The following is a 24001-nucleotide window of genomic DNA, read 5'->3' on the forward strand; positions in this document are numbered from 1 at the left end:
AAACTCAGGTTTATCATAACAACAACATGCTGCCAGGGATAACGCGTGTTAATGTGAACTTGGAATTCAGTCAAATTGTTGGATTAAAATGGATTAAAACTCCCAGTAAAATAATAAAGTAAATAATATAGAATAAGACAACTTCAGGCCTGCTCTAACGCACACACGTCAGGATGTGACTTAAAATACGATGTGGGATATAAAGACGCTTTTTCAGCCAACGTGCAGACATTTTTGGCTTAAATGAACTAAAAGCAACAAGTTCAACAGTCAGCTGTCATTTAGCATTTGTTTAAATAAAAACCAGTGAAATAAACAACGTGCTTGTGTTCCTGCATGCGGCTTTTCCGCCCTCCCTGCGACAAAAGGCTTCGTTCTTGAAGCTCGAGCCAAGTTCAGTGACGCCTGAACACTTTTACTTGCAGCGTCGCAGCCACACGTGTGTGCAGGTAGAGGTCAGGGTGGTGTGCATTCATTCCGACGCTGACTGTGATCGTGTTGACATTCTTTAATTCAATTTACGACGGTGGGTGCAAAATGGCGACAAGGTGTTTGCCCTTGAAATCGCTGCGCTCGATCTCCGGCGGATGTACAGCATGAACTCTCTGAGGGATTTCTTTGAGAGGAGAACTGGTTGTTTTCGATTGTAGGGTGTTTTTTTTTTCTTCTCCTCTACACAGACGTGTGATACTAGTGATGGTTTCCCATTCCCGAATAAAAAAGTGGTGCAGCTGTTGAACAACCGCAGCAGAGAACATGGAGCGCCGCTGAGGAAGAGCGGCATTTCACATCCTGTACAGCCGAAGACAAACGTGCGGAGATGAGAGGTACAGCTGCACTGCTCTCTGCTCCGTTTCCTCCTCCTGTGGTTGTAGAGATTAATCTCTGTGCTCTCACTCTGACACCATAACGTGCTGTTTACCATCGATGCTACAGATCACTACCGTGCTCCATTGTTGCTGGAAAAATCTGAACCCTCCACAAACTCTGTAATCTCAACTCCGTCTCACGCAAAGCATCTCACAACACTTCACCTCCGTCCTTCATCTTTCTCTCCTTTGTGTGCCTTGTATCACCTTGCAGCTCCTCCCATTGCCCCCCCCTCCACCATACATTACATTACCGGGACCCCCGCTATAGCGACAAATAGCCAGTTCTGGGGCTGTGAGGAGGAGACAGCCCTCCTTCATTGTAGTCCCCGTGACCTCCAGCTAAACTATCTCGCTGCTCAACTGAGCCTGTTGCTGACTCGTGACTTCCAGAGACATGCTTATAACCACAGATTTGCTATTTGAGTTTCCCATTATGGGCCTAGATTGCTTTCCAGTGGGTGGTGAGAATGGAATCATTCCACTCTGTGCCGTGGCTAACAGCCACATTCACGGTCGTTGGGCGTCCAAGGATCCATCTCAGAATTAAGAGCAGGGACACAGAGAAAGCCGGTGGATATTCCACAAAATCAAGTAGGTATGAAAAGAGAAAAACGAGCTTTCTACGCTAGAATAGAACTGAAATAATAATTAGAGTCTCATGAGTGTAGCACAGCACGGTAATATGCTGCATTAAGACGTTGTGAGCCTCTTGATAATGGTGTCATCTCAAACTTAAAGTTCGAATCTTAAGAGTTTAAAGCTGCATTTCTCAATATTTTTAAACTCGGCCCTAATACTGAATCAAATGGCATGTGTAATGTGAAAGGGTCACTCATAGCCCCAGTGTGTGCCTCTCCTGTTTAAGTATTGGCAATGCACTGGAGTCACAGTGCTGGGCATCGGCTTCTCTGAAAGACAAAATACCTGACGATGTTTGAAATGCCCAGAGAGCCGATTAACAACGCTTACTGCTGCTCTGAAGGGATTCCAGAATCCTCAAAGATCCTTCGAACCATCTGGATGAGATGATATTCAGTCCGCTGCATCATGAAAAAAGACTTTTAACCTGTTTCTCAAGTTCAACACAAAGTCAACTTGGGAAATCAAAAGCCGACTCCGACTCAGTCCAAACAAAGATCGTCCGTGCAGTTGCTGGAGAGGAACTTGGGAAATGAGTTAAAGTCTATTTGATTGAGCAGCATATGGAATATTTTTCATCCAGATGGTTCGAATATTCTTTGAAATAAATTAATACACGAGAGGCACAAAGTACAATTAGGTGATTAATTATTATCCAACTCCGCCGTTTTGCCTCTTTTAGCGCATTGTTTTGGTTTTATGGCACATTCACTGAACAGGTCAGTCGCACAGGAACAGAAACCTGCCGTGTTTCTTTATTTATCATGACGCTTCACTCATCCATCTCACACTGCAGGTTTATTCCTGTTTCTACAAATCTGTCAGTCCACTCAGACTCGTGTGAGACTTCAACTGCAGTCCATGTTTGTACAAATCTAATTTTGTTTTGTCTTGCCTGCCTTATTAAGAATAACGATGACAAGAAGGCAATATCACACAAATCTCTTGTCAAAATATGAAGCACTGTATATCAACAGCGATCAATCAAGGCTCCTCGTTTCACTGTGAATACAGAAACTCAGAGTAAATAAAGCAGTGCCTCTGGAAGTGTTTCTGATCTGTTCTGCCGGATGGACAGTTGGTTATGAAGACGCTGACAGCCGTAATGGAGGTCGGAGCCAGTTTGGATTGTATGGCTGCTAATCTCTTTAGCAATTAAGCACTGCTGTCATCATCTAAAAAAAACAGACATTATTCTCAGGAGTTGGTGATCAAATTAGAGCTAAAAGGAGAGCGAATTTTGGTCTTCATCAGGTCAGAACCACAGTTTCAAATTTGATAATTTCATATCTGCTTGATGCACAAATCAGCATCTACTTGCTAAAGTCTTTTAACAGTGTCAAAGGTGATAATATGCCAGGGCTGTGTTCTTGCCCCCCTAGTGGCCAAAAGCAATTATTGCAATCTATCTATAAATCTAAGCATGTCTTGCTGATATCAAGAAGAGGGAAAGGATGACAATAAAACACATCACAGAGCGCTCCTGAACACACCATCAGTCGTTGTGACAGAGGGGTATCTAGATAATAGCCTCTGAACTCCTTATTCTTCTTCGTCTCTCCCTCTCCCACAAACCTGATCTCAGAGGAAGACAGAGGCGTCCTCTCGGTTTCTCTCTCTGCAGTGCATCTGAGTAATATCTGCTTTGTTTCCCTGCTAATCAGTGCAGAACAGCAGGCTGAAATGGAGAGGTAGAAGTCCACTGTCAGCCTGAAAGGAAGTCGAACAGGCCAGAATCTCAGCTAAGAACGAATTAATGCAAACCCATTTACTCATACAAATGCCTCACTTTGTTATGCATCAGAGTAGAGGCAGTTCACCCTTGGCTGTACTCTCTGTTGGGCATTTACTGAACATCACAGATAATGGCCGCACTTACAAGACAATAAGGACTCAGGCCAGGCGGTCGGCATGGATTAAAGACGCATTAAAGAAGATTTTTACTGCCATAATGTATCTGCAGAGGGTTGAAAGGGTGGTTGATCAATAAGGCTGACATGACAATTAATTCCAGCAGGTGCTTTCAGAGATTTCTCGCTCTGGAACGAACCAGCGCTGCCAGCGAGCGAGCGTGTTGTGACCCACGTGTAAAAATACAATAATAAAGCAATTCCAGGAATAAATATAGTTGCATAATTTTGCCTTTAATCATTCTTCTAAATGATGTTTTTGCTCCTATTAAAGGACTTTTAGCTGGTGCGGAAACAGTTGCTGGGTTACACATAGGAGTTACTTAAATGTGTTTCATTAAAAACTGCACGTGGGAGGGATTCTGTTCAACTTCTATTCAATTACACTTCAATTACTTACCGGAGACATACTGCCATAGATAAGAAGAAAAAGTGAAGTTTAGTTTTCAGGTAATAAGTTTCACTGATAATAAGTTCCATTAAGGTTTGTGCAGCCTAATCCTGCAAAGTTAATTAGATTTTTGCATGCAGTTCTGGTGCTGTGATACCTGCCAGCAGATGTGATCTTTAATAAAACTAAACCTGTCAGTGAACTACAGTAACCATAACTCACTGCACCTCTATGTGTAGTGTGTGTGTGTGTGTGTGTGTGCGCGCAGAGAGACAGTTTGAGATGCTGCCTCTGTAACCAGATGGCTGCAGAACGCTGAGCTGACACTCGCTCACGTTCGACAGGCAGACTGAAGGACGTGAGCGAAGTGATAACCAGATTTTTGTCTGTGGCACATTTTCCAGATGTAAAACAGCTGTCAATGTCGAAACGGCCTTCTGAGACTCTGGCAGTACTTTCGCTTTAAAAGCATTCAAAGCTGTCTTTTTTTTTTTTTTCTTGTGTACATAGTTATCCATTATCAGACAGCTCTGCTTAATGCCACTTTAAAATCAGAGGATTGCCGTCTCGAGAGTTAGATTGATCTATTAAAAGCACGTTCTATAATCCTAATCCTAAATCACATTTTTATAATATCCACAACTAAATGGTTGCCCTAAAAGACTCACCAGTGCTCTGTCGGACGCTCCTGCTCAGCTTTAGTTGGGTTATGTTCTCAGAATGACCACATGCAAACATGTCACGGATGTTCAAGATATGTGAAGTCAGGCTACCACCTGAAAAACACCTGTGGCACCAGCACAGAGAATCAACCACATGCACTATTATTATTATTAGAGTACTGATGTCTGTGTTTGTGTCCACAAAGCTGGACGGTTGTCTTTCCATCTGCCTGCCCACATAACAGCACTGACGCAATTCAAGTAAGATGACCTTAACATAGCGACGGTTCGAGTCTGTTTTCCTTCCTGTCTACTGCTGCGAATGCTACCTTTACATTTATACTGATTCTATAAACCGCTAGGAAGCTAAGATTAGATAGAGAAAGCAAAAACAACATCCAGAGTGCTTCCAAAAGTCTACACTAGTTTCTTGTAACCACAGCCTCCATCTCTCCTTAACGCCAATCAAGTAGTTTTACGTGCTGAAACCCAATCAAACCGTAATCACAGATGCTGATGAAACATTTTCTGTAACAATTTTTGGAGGCTCTGACAGACAATGTGCAGCTGGTGATTGGGGTGCCACATCAGAAAATATTAATATGTGACCATAAATCAAATTATGTTTGTATTCACTATTTATACAGCAGGCAGCAGAGTCCCCACAAGACAAACCGACACCGAGTCACCACCTGACTGTGACATCCTCTCAGCTCTGGAGAGCATTTCAGTGTCTTTCAGGTTATTGTTTTGGTTCACTCTCACACAGTGGAGCATTTAGCCGTGATGGGTTGGTGGAAAGAAAAAAAAAATGGAGCTAGGAGGAGGAGAAGAGCGAGGAGGAGAGCGAGTATTGGTCATCAGGTGGACGTGAACGCGACTCCAAACGAATTCTGTAATAAGCAACTGCTTGCTGGAAAGTTTGCCAGAGCAACTTCAGAGGTGACAGTATTGCAGTGTTTATAGCTTGTTTCTGCTTTCCACCCCATGGCCAAAAATATTAGTCTAGTTTATTAAATTTATTTATATCAGGGACCACGAACAACATACATTCATCTCAATAAAGAGGAGAGATGCTTTGTAGCAGATTTAACTAGCAGCTAATTTCCATCTGCAGTCTGCGGGCAGGTGAAAGGAAGCAATAAAACACAGAGCAAAACCTGTCATCTGCACTACAAATGGACCAGCAACACACACACACACACACACACACACACACACACACACACACACACACACACAGACACACACACACACACACACACAACACATTTCATGGGAATAAACACAAAACAGAATCCAAATGTTAAAATATTACCTACAGAATATCCAAAGTTACAAAACCGGGTCGTCAAAATGCCAAATTGAGGCTGACAAACTGCTTACTTAAAATCCATTTTCCAACTTCACGGGAGAAACTATGGAACTCGGTGAAGTTTCTCAGGTTGACGGGGAGCTTATTCCACTCTTTAATGGCATTTTAAAGGAAAAGCAGATTGTGCAAAGGCAGAGTCTCATTTAGGGACGCCACAATCTCCCCTTGAAGCAGACTTTGAAGCTGTGCTCATTAGCTCAGAGCTGAACAAAGCTCTTCAGCGGTGGAGGAGCAGCGTCAGGGTTGATCTTATCCACTAAACGGACATCTGAATACGGAATTGAGTTGTCAAAGCTTCATATATTTTACATCACGATGATGATCCCGTTGGGATTTCCAGCCCAGGACTTTCAGGGCTTGTTCATGAAGTGGTTTTAAGACAGTCTTGTTTGGCTGATCACTGCATTCAAATACGTCTTAAAGGTTTTGACTTACAGTGAATTCCTCATGTCTACAGTTAGCTACACTTCAATAGATCTTTTTAGCACACCTTTTGGATGTAAGATTGGAATTGAGAGTAACATTTTAAATATTCAAACTCATCAACATTTTTATTGTGTGTCCATCCACATAAGTATTTGTAAAAACCCTTATTTTTATTGATAAAAAAACACACGGTCACTGTTTTCTCAGCATTCAAAGATGTGACTGACTGAGCCACTGCAGCTTTTTCCATTGTTAATTACAACATGGCAGCAACTTGTTCAGTGCATATAAGACCATGTCTTATATATACATCATCACACAGATAGATAGAGAGTTGATTCATTGATGCATGCACTCGACAACAACGGGCCTAAGATGGAACCCTGAGGCGCTCCCATAACGCGGCTCTAAGAGGTGATGTTAAATAAATGAATGTGGGTTTATAGTTGAATTTTATATGGTTTATGTTTTTGTGTTTGACGTAAATAAACGTACTTACTGTGTATTGGCTCCTGCTTAGATGTGGGTCCTAAGTGTGGTTGTGTGTACGTTTAGAAATGGATTTATTTGCTGAGCTGAAGTACAAATGAATTTATAGTATGTGCATGAAAAGAGTTTGGTGACTCTAAGTTTATAAAGAGAAGGTGCACCAGGACTCTGTGAATAAATAACAGCAAAATGACTGCAAGCCAAAACAGTTCTCTTTGCTGGGGGATTTTCATTTGGTATTTTTTATGATGAAAAAAAAAAAAAAAAAAATCAATTTCTGAATAACAACTGAATAAAACAACAACAACAAAAAAAAAACATTCATCTCGCTGCCTCTTTCTGGACTGAATCTGTGTGTGGCAAACATTAACTGGCTGTTCACGCCACGTCTGGATGATTTTATCTATTTTCATCTGTGGAAGAGTCGCGGGGGCATGAACCTATCAGAGCAGCGAGGATGGGAGGAGCAGGGACGCCCTTGGCAACTGGATGTGAGGAGCTTTCATAACCAAGGGCGGCACAGGACGAACGACTGCCTCTATCTGAATCCATTACTGAGACACACACACAGGTAGGCGAGCTAACACCACCGCTTCCTCCTGTTTCGCTGATAAGATGAGGTTTATTGCTGAGAGGCGACACGTAGGGCTGGAAATACCCATGACCCGTGCTGCTGGAATCTGGAGGAGGGATATGCATCACATCGAAACACGGAGTGAATTTGATGTTATGAGGAAGATTATGTTTGGAAGATCTTCACTGGTTGGTCCAAAGTGGCACTTTGAGTCTGTGGTTTCCCATTACACTCAAGTACAAGGGCAAACACACTATTTTTCTTTTCACATTTGTCTATAAGATGGGTATGAGATTTCTGCCTCCATGACAATTCAATGGAAAAGCATTGAAAGACTCAGAAGCACTGCGTCTTTCCACATATTCATATTAATTGTTATGACTTTAAAACATGTTTTTTAATTTCGTGTTTCCTAAGAGGGATTTTTCACAACCTGGTTGGGTGAACTGACCCTTTGAGGCTTATCAGTTTTGAGTTTATCCAGAGTTACACTAAAAATATGCATATCAATTTGGAGCAGATTGGTTTAACATAATTTCCACCAACACTTTATGTCCCCTGGCATCAACAAGTCCTATCTCTCCTGCTGCAAGAGGACAATGATCCTCGCAGCTGACAGTAAACACGGTTCCCTTATGAAGTAAAAAAAACTCCAGTGAATTTCAGTTGAGAGAAAAATGTGAGAAAATGAGCTGATGATTATGTATTAGCTTGCAAAACGGGGTTTTCAAAATGTGACTTTCACCTGACTTTGAGTTTAGCATTATTGATTTCTAAGTTTTTAATATTTACATATTATAGTAACTAAAAATAATTTGTTGGCCATCGTTCCTCATGGTTAATGGTACAGATGGTGGGACAAAGGGACACTGCTGGTGTAGACTTCATCACACGATCACCATATTTTCTTATCAAAAGCGCAAAACAAATCATCCAAAATAGAAGTTGTAAACATTATTCAGATTTTGCATTTTCCACTCATGCAAATGCAGTTTTACAGTGTGTGTTTGGTACCATAATATGGATAATCCATGGATTTTACAACCTTATACAACATAAAAAAAAAAATAATAAAGAAACTTGTGAGTTATATGTCATCATATCCGTGTCTGGCAACCTGCAGCCGTAGTCTCTACTCATATCCGATAGGGATGAGGGCCAAGTCCCATAAAAACTCATTGTGTTTCCACACTAATTCATTCTCTACAAAGATACTGAGAGCAAATAGCAAGCAAGAAAAGCCTTTAAAAATATGACTCTGCATACTAAACCTGTCACTATCGCCCTGACAGACAGCACATGGAAGAGACAGAGGACAGATGAGGGGTGGAAAATAGACGGATGAAAGAAGAGAAGGGAGATGATGGAGGTGACAGCTGAGAAATCTGCATTAAAAGGGGCTGCGGATGAGCCGGGGATGTAAAGTGGATATGCTTCTGTGTGTGTGTCTTTCTCATGCAGGTGGAGGCTCCATCATGCAGAACAGCAGCTGGTATTAAAGGCAGGTAAAGAAGACAGAAGCCATCATATCCTCCCACGAAGAGATGGCTGCTGCTTCCTTTCTTTCACTCCCCAACACACTAAGCTCTGGTTCTAACTCTCAGTTTTTCTTCAAGCACCAGCAGCAGGTCAAAGTTTTCAACCATCCAGTGAACCATCTCACAGGTACGATGAATCGGCACATTTCTGATGGAATTTAATAAGTCCGACGATCCCCTGACTTTTCATGTTGCGCCATTATTAGATCAAAATTTCAATTTGGCCCATACTGTGCTAAATACCTGCAAAACTAATGACATCCCCATCAGCCTCAATTATACTTTGTGTCGAGAGCTGATTAGCAAGTAGAGGAACAAGTATTCAGATCTTTCATTACAATATTCCTTTGCAACTGGAAACACTGCTTTCAAAATTTTACTCATGCAAAAGTATGCAAGTATTATTGGACAAATGTAGTCAGAATATGAAAGCAAAGCAGCCAAATTGGGCTCTATTAGTGTTACATTACTACACATTATGCTATTGTATGAATATTATTGATGCAGTAACATGTAAACTGCATTTTATTTGGCTGCTCTGTGGTTTAATTTAGTGTATAACAGTGTATTGTTTGTAGCTTTTAATAATCTCACCCTGAAAAGTAACTTGTAACTATAGCTGCCAAATAAATGTAGATTCTCCACTGCAATTAGAAAATGTTTGGATGCTAACAAGCTAGCTGGGTAAATGAGCATTACCAGTAAAACCAGTGCAGGTGTTCACTGTTTTTATGTTTTGCATCCATTTGCATTTTATCTTGCAAACTCTGTGTTTTGTCTATGGGATTCTGTAGAAAGAAGCCTGTGAGCAGAGTCCAGGACAGACTTCCTTTGGTCCCGCTAAGTTCAAGTTGTTGTACTTATTTATTTATTTCTGACATTCATACTGTAATGTCATCTGCGTAGGAATAATTTGGATTATTCTGTCTTTTTTGGATCAGTCTCAGTCCCTTCTTATTTCCGGCTGCTTTCTTGGTGTGTAATTAAAGTCTCTGCCTCTTCCTTTGATGAGCTCTATGTGTGTTCGTGTGTGTGTGTATTACTGACGTTATGGGGACATTGTTTACACAATCACATTGTGAGGACTCGCCTTGCAAAATGCAGGTCCCCATAGTGCAAATCATTAAACTTTAGGGTGAAGACGGGTTAAGGTTAGGGTTAGGCACATAGGGGTTATTTTAAGGATGAGTCTCCAGGAAATGAATTAAAGTCTTAGTAATGTCCCCAAAAGTGATGAAAACCTAATTTGTGTGTGTGTGTGAGTGTGTGTGTGTGTGTGTGTGTGTGTGTGTGTGTGTGTGTGTCTGGCTCTCCAAATTTCCTGCTTGGCAGAAACATTGCTCTAATTAGCTGAAACCTGAGTATCAGATTATAATAAACACACACACACACACACACAAGCATCCACGCAAACACCTCGCCCCACACACACACACACACACACACACACACACACACACTTCATAGATCTATATACAGCTGATCCCATCATCTGCACTGATGAAGTCCTGCCTGTCTGTATCTTTGTGTTCTTTACTGATACGAAAGCAGAAATAATAGATCATATCCTGACTGTGGCAGCAACTCAGACAAAGTGACAACAACAACAAAAGGTCAATAGCTATTAGTAGACAATTTTATATGGTGACATACGATCTATATCTCTGTGCCTGTGTCCATCAGTTCATTAGTGGAGGGCTGGAGTCATTGATTAGCTGACAGTAATCACAGTACTTTTCTCAGTTATTCAGTAATAATAGTTACCTGCAGGATGGAAATAAACTAACACATTAAATTTCCCCTGCAGTGGACTGAATGCAAAGCTTTGGCAGTGCATACGTATCAGGCTTTGTCTCTTTGCTGTCAGAATGTGTGTGTGAACAGGAATATAATGCTTTGAGTGAAACACCTCTGCCAAAGTAAAGATAAGAATATCACCATGAAATAAGAGTTGAGTCCAGAATCAGCTGTTCATGGCATCAAGCTCCGCATCTCTGAAGGAAGGACCAACCTTTAATGCAGGGTGTTCAAAAAATTCAGCAAATGTGCCCAATTAAAATGTAGAATTCGTTAAAAGCAGTTCCTGTTTGCAGTGTGCCCACACATGTTCAGACTACTGTCACTAGATCGCTGTGACACTGATGAAAACATAAAAACATGATGATTCTTGGGCAAGTCTGGACTTAAAAGGAGCGCCTTCATGTTGTTAACACACCTGACAATGCTATCATCAGGAAATGATGAATCGGAGGAGACGCAGCTATTCAAGTCTCAAGTAAGTCCAGTTTATATTGTTGTTACTGAGCTCTGAATCTCAAGTCACTGTCACTGATACAGTAACTTAAAAGTGTGATATGAATACTCTACTCTCTACGTACTAGTTACAATTTTTAGAAATAACAAGTCACCACTTCTTGATTACCTTTTTACAGAAAAATCCTCAGTAATGGCTGTGAGTAAACACTGTTGGACTGGAGCAGCTTAAGTTTCCGGGCGTTTCACTTGTCAGTTATTTCCTCTACTTGTCTATCCGTTATTTACTGTATCTGTGTGTGTGTGTGTGTGTGTGTGTGTGCAGCCTGCAGCCTGCCATAAATCAGTCAGAGCCCACAGATCTGAACTAAAGTGTTTTGGAGCCCAGAGCCTGTGGGCTTTGTGCTTTTCAGTCCCAGTCGAAACCTCGTCTGTGTTTGAAAGCAGGCTTTTTTCCACCACAGCGATGTACCAGGTGAATTTCTTTATGCTATTAGCGCAGGGTGCAAATTGAATTCACTATAATTCAGAGAACGATGAGGGTGACACATTTGGCTCTGAGTGAAATTTGTTTTCTCTGAATTTTCAGTTTATTGGACAAGGGAGAGGGCATCTGGAGAAATTAAGCTAACATGAAATGCAAAGCACTACTTTATTAACAGATAAACGAATGCATTATTTATCGTCTACACACATTTCCAGTGCTGTGCACTTGTTCCTATTAAGGCAAATAAACATCAGGTGAAAGGTGTCACTTCTCTTTATTCACTTTCGCAGCACAGGAAGACCTCTTATCTCAGCAGAGCATGCCCTGCAGCTATTGAATTCCTTTAAACGGGGAGCAGAGTACTGCTGAAACTGGTGGAGGATCTAATCAAAACAATTTCTTTTTTCCAGTTTGTGATATGTGCTTCACTAGTAATCATAAAAAAACATATATTCAAACAAATGTTTTTCTCTATTTTGACATTTTCTCAGCTAATGAATGTTTCCTTTTCTGCCTTTGTCAAATTACATTTTGTGTGTTATAACCCACTGCTTGCCTTTCAACTCTCAATGGGCGTGAGGTGCTAATAACCGATAACAAAACACCTGTCGTTATCTGCGAACTAATGTGAAGATGTGCTACAAGTATATTCAGAAAAGCAGAAATGGGAAAATTGAAAGAAGGGCATGTTAAAGGTGTATGTGAAAGGCTGACAGGTGTCTCAGCCAATCACAGTCAGCAGTGGAGGTTGCCACTTTCCTTCCTGGTCTCAGCTTCCTTCATCCAACCTCAACGAACCAGAAAAGAAACTCAAAGCGACAAAACTCCTCTTTACACTACAAGTCAGTGGTTCCCAACCAGGGGTCGGGACCCCCCCACAGTCCCCATGAGACATCTGGAGGATCACCAGATGACTAAAGGGATAAGAAAGCAAATCTTTTCTGCAATTCTTGTGTGACATACTGGACATTTTTCAGTGCTTCAGACCTCTAAAGGCTCTTCAAATGAAGCAATCCAAGCAGGAAAATCATTGTTTGGTTAAAATCCTGAACACATGTCCACATAATGTGTGATGAGGAATTACAAACAGCTTCAATTCATGGGAGTACAAGCCAAAAACAGTGTGGATCCACTAGTATATGTGGTGTCACATCAATGTTTTCTAATGAATACATGTGTTCTATTTGTTTTCTGCACATGCAAACAATGAGCATGAGGCTTATCTCTCTACTTTCCTGCATTCAACCCCCCCCCTCACAGCTCCTCCTGGCTCACATGCACCTTAACGATGGAGAAAAACCAGGAGAGGATACAGAGAGCGGGGGGGAAAGGGAAATAAAACCATAACACGGTGATTAGATGCATCACCAGAACCAAACCAGACACACTGCAGATGATAAGAGTTCATTTTAACTCAGCCAGAGTGGTCTTCAAACACATTCCTCCATGGACCCTGCTGGCTCCTCCTGAGAAGCTGTCAGAACATAAAACACCGTATGTACATGTGAACTCTTTCTTCACGTTCTCCTCCCACAGACTCAGAAAAGCTACCTGTGGTATTAGCAGCGCCAAAGCTGTTTTTAGGTCTTTTGAGTGTAAAGTATAAATTCAAAGCCCAGTCCGTCAGAGCACGTGCAGCTTTCTGAATGCTGACCAGTTCAACGTGACAATCAAATCTTCAGTTCAGGCACTTAAACCTTAATAGAGTCGATGATTTAGCATTGCTGTTGCAGAAAAGACTAGAATTGGCGTTCTAGCATTGGAGTTTCATTGGAGTTGGTGTTATTATGGGTTTTCCTTCCTCTGTATCACACTGCATCTCCATACTGAACAAAGAGTCTTCTTTGCACAGACTTAATACTGCAGAGCATCACTGACACAAGACTGATTGAAGACAGGAAAAACCACCACAGATCAGAGGGAATGAGGACAGCAGGCTAGATTCTCGCCTGGTGCATTATATTACATTACAAGAGTGAATCTGATAGAGCTGAACGCAGGAGAGGATTCTTCTCTTTGCTGCAGCAGCTCCATCTAACAGCAGGCCACAGACTAAAAATAATTGCCTCAAATGATAATTGCTACAAAGCTTCAAAAACAAGTAGGTTTTTTTTTTCTTACATTTTTTTTTTCTACATTTGCAATTAATCATAGCTTCAGATACTGTGGTTCTCACCCAATTAAATGTTGTAAAACACTGTGCCCTCTAGCACAGAGCTACACAGCAGAGAAGCCGCTAAATGTGTTGTTCCTATCAAAAAGGGATGAAGGGGAGCAATAATTATGTAAACAGAAAATTAAATGCTTCATACTTGTAGGGGAAATGAAGGCTGAATCTAACACCCACCCACCCGCCCCCACCCATTTCTCTTTTCCCCTCCCTGCAGCAAACCCCCCCCTTCCCTCCATCTTTCAGAATACATTAGCCCGGGTTCCAGTGCTCGCTGTTAGCTGGTTGCAACATGGTTCCTCTGTGATTAGCTCCGATAGCGAGATGAGAAAAGCACGAGTCAATGCCTTTGTCCTCTGCGCGGCTGTTTAGACTCGCTACTCAAATCCTCTCTATTTAAAACCCCTTTGTCTATACAAACCAGTCCTAGGGAATGAAACGGACCATTAACAAGATTAGCTCAGTCATTCTGCTGCCGACAAAGGCTGCTGATCATTAGGCTGGCAGCGGGAACAATACTGATCTATAATCTTATGCCGTGCTCCGATTGAACTATTGTGGCTTATTTATTGTGCTCTGAGGAAGATTACATAATGGTAGCCCTTTCTCTCCCCCAGAGAATTGTAATACACAAAAGGAGGGGGCAGAGAAAGAGAGGAAGAGAAGGAAGACAGAGTAAGTGAAAGCAGAGGGAGTGTTAACCCCTCATTTCCAGTCAGCCCAGTTAATCAATAGTAGTAAAATGTGCACTTGAGAGGGAGGCTTTTCTTCATGTGGCCCTGCAATCATCCTTGTCATGGCGGGCCTGCAGGGGGGCAGCTGCAGGCCTGCTATAGGCCGGGTACTTGGCAGGCGTGGAGTTAAATTTGAACCTGCGTATGTGATTACAAAGCGCGCTAACAAGCTGGTTTTTTCCAGCGTGTCAGATTTTGGATTTGGCAATCTCTGAGATGAATACAGTCATTTTAAATTTAAGATCTTAAATGGTGTTTTCAGATTGTGTTTTTATTCCAAAGCTGCAGCGAGGCTAAACAGCGTGAGCCTCTACAATAGCAGCGCTCCTCCATCTATTGTCTATTTGCATAATATCAGCAGCAGGCAAATCTATTATGTCATTAACGGCCGCCGAAGGGGCATTGCATTGCTCTAGCAACAATATTAGCCATAATTACTCTGCTGTAAAACAGAAATGAGATGTGAGGTGAGAGAACAAAGCCATTACTCACACGACCACACCAGGTTGCTTGTCAGGAAAACTCAGTTAGTATAGGTCGCTTCTAACGAATGACCAGCGCTGTTGTTTTTCTGCCTCCAGGTGACGAGTCCTGGTGTCAATCACGCAGAATGAACACCTGCAGGGTCTTTCTAGAGCCGCCTTTAAGCCTCGACAATATAAACCAGGGAGATTATTGGTAGAATAAACAGGGGAGATGTGCTGCCTTTTCAGAAACAGTGAGGAGGAGGGTCTTGCTCTAATGGGTTCCTCCACTTCAAACCTGAAATCACAGCTTAATACCAAACGTCCGGTCCCACTCTGCAGGCGTTACTGGAAGGCATTAAGGGAAAGGTATTGAACGAAAAAGAGGGGGTTCAGGACAAGGATCTGAGAGGGTTTTTCCTTTAAGGTCTAATAAAAATAACTAAGCGAGAGATTTAAAATCAGTGAATATGAAAAGCCACATCTGTAGCTGTCCTTGCCATCCTCTGAGTCACAACGAAAACAAAAGGTCAAATTATTCCACGGCAAATAAAATGCACTCTCTTCATAAACCAATGGAAAATATTTGCCTTCTCAGAAAATAAGCCGCTGTCACTCAAGGGCGCTCATCACCTGTTCAGCTTTTAGCACGTCAAGTTAATCACTCACTCTTTGGCTCCGAAACATGATCTGGTCCCGTCTACTATGGGCTCATTGCTCAAGGCTTGCCTTATTAACATTAGCGGGGACAGGCTGAGGAGCTGCAGTCACACTCAGACTAATTCCCTTATTCCTGAGAGGGCCGCGGTGATGTATGAGGGGAATGAGAAGGGAGGCACAGGTCGATTGGCCAACGCTGTCGCCATCACACAGTAATGAGATCTCAGGGGGAGGGGAATATAGAGGCCGATTCCTCCAACTCCCTGCTCGCATAATACTAATTGGGCAGAATAGGATAGGTAAGATGTAGATAGTTTTAATGACATTATTAAAAAGTGTAACATTTCCTCACCTGCTTCTGACAAATATCATCAGCGAGTAGAACTGACAGTGTCATGAGGGGTCTCTGTGTACATTAGCTGCAGTATATGGCCTAAAGTATTTGGACAAGTGCCTTTCTGGACTTTTGATCTGGGGCTGATTTTCATGGTTTGAGCCAGACCCTTCTTTGCACTTAAGAGAAAACTTCATGTTACAGCACACAGTGATATTTTAGACAAAGTGTGCTTCCAGGTTTGAGCCAACAGCTTGAGGAAGGCCCCTTCCCTGCGTCAACATGAAAATCCCCCATGCACAAATTGAGTTCCACAAAGAAATAATTTTCCTAGGTTGGCGAGGAGGAACTTGATTGGCATGCACAGAACCTTGACCTCAGCCCCATCTAACAACTGAGGGCTGAATTAAAACCTCCTGGTCCAACATCACTCATGTTCTTGTGGCTGAGCGAGAGCAAATCCCTGCAGCCAGGTTCTAAAGCCTTCCGAGACGAGTGGGGGCTGTTATTGCAGCAGATTAACGCCCAAGGTTTCGGGATCTTCAACAATCATGTATGGGTGTAATGACCGGGCACCCACACACTTTGCTCTGGTGTCCATTTAACATAGTGTTTCACATTCCGGCATGAACATAAGTCTCTCCACCACGTTCAGTAATTTCCATGTATTTACATTCCGTAATTCACATTCTAAACATTGTTCGAGACATCCGCCTCTGTAGCTGCTCTGCTCCATCATTTGCACATTGGCCGTGACTACCAGAGTGAAAAATGTGGAGGTAGCGCTACAGTCAGGTTGTATATTGTCTATGTTTGTGTGTGTTGGTGTGTGTGTGTGTGTGTGTGTGTGTGTAGCATGAGCCTGGAGACAATCCAGCAGCAGAAACTGTGTGGAAGGCACTTTGCAAATTGCATTGATCTCTCCCTAGACCTGCCTTCCACCTGCCTCCCATCCTAATGCCCGTGTTACAGGAGAGAGGAGGGGGTGGAGGCGGTTGGAAACACCTCCGTCTTTCCTCCATCGTCTTTGCATTCACCCTCTGTCTCGCCATCCATTTCTTGCCTTCCTTTTCTTAATTAATCTCTGTCCCCCTTGCGCTCGCACATACGACTGTATAGACGTCCACCTGCAGCCGCGTACTTCCACACTGTCCTCTGCTAATCGTGGCGAACATGCTTTCCTCTGTCCTGTCCTTCTAATTGCAACATTATTAGCTGTCACGGTAATGAGCAGCAGTGCAGATACAGACCATGACTTAATGAGTGAGAAATCATGGTGGAACATGACAAGAGGGTCAAAATTAACCCTGTTTTCACATCTACCTCTGTTAAACAAGCTGACTGATACAAATGTCTCAAACAGAACTTAGCCCAGCGATCGAGATTTTGGAATTTCAGGGATTTTCAACATGGCTGTTAATAGAATTACATTTAAGTGTCAGGTTTTAGAAAACGTACATTTGCGGTTAAGCTACATGGTTATAAGCTAATAAAAAAAGAGGAAAAGAGAATTTTACTGGTATTTTACCAGTGTGGAAGTGGATCCAACCTTGCTTTTAGAACACGGGGTATTCCCTATCTCCACCTCACTGGCTCCACTGTAAACATGGCTGTTAATACTCTGCTGCGATGCTCCTCTGGCTTGTAGAAGCTGCCAACGCTCTAATGAGACTCTTCAGAGTCCTACACGGACTGCTATCGACCACGCCGGTCCACCTGTCCTGAACCTGCAGCGACTGTCCCACCGCGGCAGCCGTCAGTGCAAATACACAGTTAAATATAGCTCACACAGCACACGGCTGAGCGGGCGCATGAACACACAGTCGTAAACTGAAGGTCGTGTGTGTGCATGCGGGCGCACACACCAATAATGTCAAAGGGCGCGTAAACAGCTACACGGGCCTCCACAAATATTCACTTGCATTACTGCTAACATGAGGTCACAGAAGGACAATAAAGACACAAATGGCACCGCAAGCTCTAAAAGTGCTTTTCATGTAACCGGTAAACAAGCGTAAATGTAATTTAATGTTTTTCTTGTTTGCTTCTTTTTCATTTTATTGTTCAGTTCAATAAAGGAATTGTTAAACACTGTGCAGCTTCCCCTGAATGGGAGATCATGTTGGTATAATAAAACAGCAATAAGTCACTCTTGTAAAAATGATGTGCACTGACTGCTGTTATTCAATAACACGTGCTCACAGACTTTATTAAAGACGCCACATCTGAATTGGAAAGCCAGTAAAAACGGGTGGTTGTATCAAAAAGCCAGTGTTTATTGGAAAGACGTCTGTATTGATTGTAGGAAGCTGCTGAAACAAGTAATGTATCAAGGCTGCACAGCAGGATGTTAAAACTTTCAGAACTCACTTTACGTGGCAGCACAGCTCTTTTTCGACCAAACTGGCCGATGCTGAAACCTCGAAATTGATCAGTGTGAGTGAAACAAAGCTTGATTTAATTGTAGGCAGTACATTTTGTAAGGCATCGTGCTCTCTGGAACTGACATTTCATATTCATCACACGTCTGATTCTCTTGATGTGGGAAACTATATAATGGTGGATGGTGGATTATCGACCAGTCCTGGTTGTGTAGTATTATGTGCACTGTGCAGTATTGTGGAGGAAATCAATGACTATGACTACGGTATTGGTCTTGATATGGTCTTGATCAGGATTAGGAAACTCAATAATATGATCCAAATATGAAATGTATCAACAATACTGGCTCCAATATGGTGTGTGCCACATCCTAAAAGCTCCGTGCAAGGCTGTATCAGAGAATGATTTTTCATATTCCCAGGTTACATATGGTGGTTGTTTGAAAAGCATTTAAATGACTAAAGTGGGTTTTAACTGCACTGAAATACAGATGCTGAAATGAGGTTTAAACAGAGGATACGTTACACTGTTGTAAAAGCTTTTGCTGAATGAATTTCTGCTGCGCTATGCTGTGGATTTATTAATTTTCCTGTTATTGAGGCACTTTTCCACTTTGATTTAATCATTGACTGTCCCTGTTTTCATTTCTGAAGATAATAGCACGCAGCCAATAAGTGCTTTAGCTATTAGGCTGGAGTGTAGTAAGAACACTCTAAAGGTCTATGCAGTAGGCTGAACGGAGGCTTTTAAAAACAGATTACATTTTTGTGAATATATACCACACACAACCGCACACACTGCACAAAAACACTGCTCATTTCCACCCTCCTTCCTCCCTCCATCTGTACGACGCTGTAGGACCAACCGGGCGAGGCGACTGGGTGGGGCGACAGGTCAACAGGGAGCAGGGCGAGCACCGAGGTAGCGGAGGCACACATGTGGTGAAACAGGCTGAAACTGGTCCAGAATCAATTTTCATCATCTCCGGGGCAGCTGCTGCCTGGTTTGCTGGAGCGAACCAGACCGACCACGATGTTACGGAGCAGAGGATCAGCCACCATCAAAGGATGTGGAAGGAGGGGAGGCTCAGGCCGGTATTTGTGGGCATCCGTGTTTTTTCTGTGTCTGGAGGGCTGTTCCAGGGCAGGAACTTACCTCTGCAGATGGTGCCGTTTCCCACGTAGCCCGGCTTGCAGGTACACAGGTGTCCTCTGATGGTGTTGGTGCAGATGGCGTTCTCATCACACAAATTTTGGCTGCTGGCACACTCGTCATGCTCTGGGAGAGAGATGGAGAGAGAGAGACTCCTCAGTCAGAACAGTTGAGTGTTTGCTGTGTGAAAGATGGAGAGGTCGTTGGAAAAAATACTCATTTCTTTTTCAGCTGGGGCAGATGGAAAATTTGTGGAAATTCCACTGATTAGAGGACAGTCAACAAGCGATCTGGCTGAGAATATGAGGTCACAGCTGAGCTTTTCTCCTGTCGGCAGCCAGCTCTCTGAACACCCAACACCGGCTCCGCTTGGCGTGTTCAAAAGGGACTGAAGCGAATGCTGTAGCATGAAGGTTAATCAAACAATGACAAAAGCAGCGCGGCTTTATCTAGCCTGGTTTCACTTAAAAAAGCACCATCAGGTGGTGGAAGCGATGGGAGCAACAGCTGAGACACGCCAGGTGTGCGGACTGATCGCTCAGTCTCAGCCTAATGATTAGGTACTTAGGCTTAGATACTGGTGACTAGTGGGACACAACATAAAGAAAAAACATCAACACTTGAGCTTTCTAGAGGCTTTCAGGCACTACATCCAGAGAGTTTACATCTGCTAATGGAAAACGGTAATTAAAATGTCTCATTATTTCCAGCGTCACCATATATTTATCAGTAAATGACTAAATATGGACTCTAAGTTGCTACTGAAAACTATGGAGCTACTGCAGCTGCAGAGATACAACATGAGGATCACAAGAACTGTGATTGGTCAGCATGGACTGCTTGTTTTTCATATTCTCCTTTTCAGTAAAACACCTAGCAAGCACATCTCTACTGCAAAGCTGCTCACTACAGTTGCTGCTCTTCATCACGGCAATGAGGCAAAGTGAATGTTTCGATTGTTGCTGACATTACAAAGCCAATAAAAGAATGTAAACACAGATAATGTGGAGAATACAATCAAAGCTCAATATGGCCGGATGAGGTTCATGCATATCTGAAAGGTAAGCGTCCTACCTGGTTAGTATAACTCATGGAAACAATGTAACATTACAGATATCAAAGCAGTTAACGAGGCGTGATTTGCTTGTTTAAAAGGCTTTAGTTCCAGATGGCTGAAAAGATGCAAATTGAAGTAATCACACTGCAGAAACAAGCATCACATCAGCCGAGCTCTCCACAGCGACAGCAGAGAGTGAAACTGCTGTCATGTCAAAACCTTTCCGTCGCAATTTTGGCATTTCTCTCCTTAAATTAAAAGTAAGCTGGTCTGTTATGGGCTGCATGGGCTTTCGTTTCCTTCATGAAACACTGACTCACTGATAACACAGCTGTATTCCACACTGTGCTGCATGTACGCTGCATGCTCAGGGCCATTGTTTTATATTCTGCTGGGTACCATGAACTGCTCTTTTGATGCTTGCCTGGGCCGGGGGGAATAAGAGGTGGGTTTAGTACTGCAGGCGCTGCATAATTAAGCACCACTAAGAGACCTACTGAACAGTAATTCCATCTCATTGCCTGATAGTCAGGAGTGTTCATGTGTGGCTGCATAGCCAAACTTTAGCTCCACTTTCCAGATGTTTCCTTAATATCCTTGACTTTGACGGTTGGCTGCCTCTGCTGAGGACCTTGGAGAAAGTTTAAGGTCTTTTCTGCTGAAAGCTTTTGTTCTGAGTATCAAAACCTGCAGCTCAGAATAGTTTGCAGCTTGGATTTACAATGAATTACAACAGTGATCAATGCTTAGTCCATAGAAATTTCTCAAACTACTTCTGCAATATGTTCCAAAAGTCATATATTTTTTATGGCTTGTTTCTATTTTGCAAGCTTGATAGCTGTTCCCCTTAACCAGGGTTTGTGCTGGAACATTCTCTGGTTTGCCAGGTGTATTTTTACTTGATTTTATGTTTTGTATGTAATCTATTTTTATCTATATTTTATTGTGTGGTTTTATGGATTGTCTTTATTTTTATCCTTATTCCATCTTACTTTTAGTATCATTATCACATGGGTTTTACTCCCCATCGTATTTTACATTCATTTTTTATCTCTGTTTTTATGTCCACTCTATGTCTTTTTCATGTGAAGCACTCACTTGGTGCATGCTTTGTTGTAAAGCACTTTGAGCTGCAATGCCTGCATGAAAGGTGCTAATAAAGAAACAAATACAGTTGATTATTGTTATTATTAACTGAATGATAACAGCTCATGTGCTGTAAATGCACATATTTCAATATTTGTGTTGGCTAATGTGCGTCTGAGGGATCAGACCTGGGATCAGACCTGGAGAGCCTTGTCCAAGAACTTTTAGAATAATGAGGCCCCACAGTTCAGCCGAACTGCTCTGAGCACCATGGGTGTGCAGGAAATTTAGGCAAGCTCTAAGATGCATGCAAATAACTCGATATATACATATTTTCAACTTCAGTGGCCTTATTTCTTCCAATTTGAAATGCAAAATTCCCCATGCTAACTCTTAATGTCTCAAACTTCTTCTTTTCGCCTGCTAGAGGAGCATAAGGAGTGGGAAGGACCCGCGCTCCCCCTGTTCGCTCCTGGGTTCCCTGACCGTCCAGTAGGAGTCACTAGAGCAACAAGGACACAGTCCTTCACTGACTCCCCGCCTGTGAACATGGCCGACTGTGTTTGGAGAACCATTACCTGCAGTCAAACCACAGTGATGGAAGCAGCTTAATTTCCTTGGATTTGCAAAATTTCTGCACAAAGAGATGAGATAAAAATTTCCACAGCAGAAGACAAAATCTCAACCTTTTCACAGAGTAGACATGTCAAAATATCCTCCATGAAAACAGCGTTTACTTCATCCCCGCTTCTGACAAGACCGACATGTAAACTACATTCCTGCAATATGGATTCATTGTCTCATGGAGAGTTTATCATGCCTTCAACAGTGAACAGTGATGACTGATTTCTGCCTGTCTGCATCAGCCTGCTGCAGCACGTTCATCACACCAGAGTCAACATGTCACAGGACATACTACATGTTCCACTAATGAGTCCCACACTGAAATATCCTAATGAGGCTGCTGTGGAGTTGACCCGAGGCCACCGCAACCCTGCTTAAGTCGCAATGTGCCATTAGATGAAAAGCCAAATCTGATTCATGCATTTTTAAAAAGAACATACAGTAATTATAACAACATGAAATAATAATTATGGATCTCTCTGTTGCTTATAAATATGGGATTAATTGATTTTTGGCGGCGTGTTTATTGATTCAAGTCTTGCCGCTGAGCTTATCAATGTGATTAAGCTGCCGTTAATACATCTTCCATTAGAATCTAACATGATTTTAGATGATTATAAACAATACATTAAAAAGCAGCCCTTGATGGTGCTGCGGTGGGGATTTACAACAGAGCTGCACAGCTGAAATATCTTTTTATATCAAACCATGAACTGTGTCTTTAAGTGCCAGTCAGGACCTGGCCTGAGGCGGCCTCCAGTCGCAAGGTACACACTCGCTAAAACACACTCCTTATTAATATGCAACGGCTTTGGTGGGAGTCATGACTAATACATTCCCCTTAATTAATGAGTGGTGCTCATGAAGCCCCGAAGCAACTAGGAGAAATTATTTAGCTTTTCTCTTCCCAAGGATTTCCTCCCCACACTGAACTATAAAACGGAGGTGAATGTCAACACCGCTGGTTGGATGTGGGAGAGTTTATGTGAAGGGATACGCTGGAGTAATAGAGGAAAAGTCACATGATGAAATATTCAGCGAGTTAATGGCTGTGAGATGATGGAGGGGAGAGCAACACAAGCAAAACACCGACGGCCACGGCTGCTCGTTCATGCTGTTTAATGTCTGCTGGCCAATTTGAAATTATGGACTTGGAATATAAACAGGCGCAGAGGCTGAACTGATGGATAATGAGCGAGTGAGGAACCGCCAAGGCGAGTAAGCGATACAGCGCGAGCAGCCCTCCGACAGTTTGGGGTTTTCCCTGAACGTTATAAATAACTGCGAGGAAATAAAATTCTAATTTGGACCAAGATGTTTCCAAGTTTGTGTTTCTCTTTTGTTTTTGCCAGCTTGCCAGCTAGGCATGACTTAAACACATGCTCACACCTAAACAACGGAAAAGGTCATTTGTCAGTGACTTAGCTTTGGGAAAAGATCGTAGTTTGGGTTAAAGTAAGAGTTCAAAAACAAGTCAGCATTCACTTTTTTTGTATTGTGACATGGACAGCCGTCTCCTGGGTGAAAGTCCTGTGTTTGTTTGCCCTGTTCATCCACCCTGACCTCCTGCAGCTCCCCTGAACTCCTCATTTTATCTCTCCAGACCAACTACAGCCACTAGAGGTCGCCACCTAAAAATAACGTAAATGTGAGTTGTAATAACGCACTTGCGCAGACATGCTGCTGTCTTTTGGGGAGGAAGGACTGTTAACTTTATGAGCC

At 42.5% G+C, this 24001-nt stretch overlaps 1 protein-coding gene across 1 annotated transcript in view; it reads right to left on the bottom strand.

Moving 5' to 3' along the window:
• Positions 1–24001, bottom strand: part of LOC143322512 (protein kinase C-binding protein NELL1-like) — a 229592-nt gene that overhangs the window by 33233 nt on the left and 172358 nt on the right. The window contains exon 14 of the mRNA XM_076733753.1: positions 19516–19638. Within this exon, the coding sequence (XP_076589868.1) occupies positions 19516–19638 (123 nt within the window). The remainder of the gene's footprint in view (positions 1–19515; positions 19639–24001) is intronic.

This window comes from Chaetodon auriga, chromosome 1 (assembly GCF_051107435.1).
Source record: "Chaetodon auriga isolate fChaAug3 chromosome 1, fChaAug3.hap1, whole genome shotgun sequence".
Lineage (NCBI taxonomy): Eukaryota > Metazoa > Chordata > Actinopteri > Chaetodontiformes > Chaetodontidae > Chaetodon > Chaetodon auriga.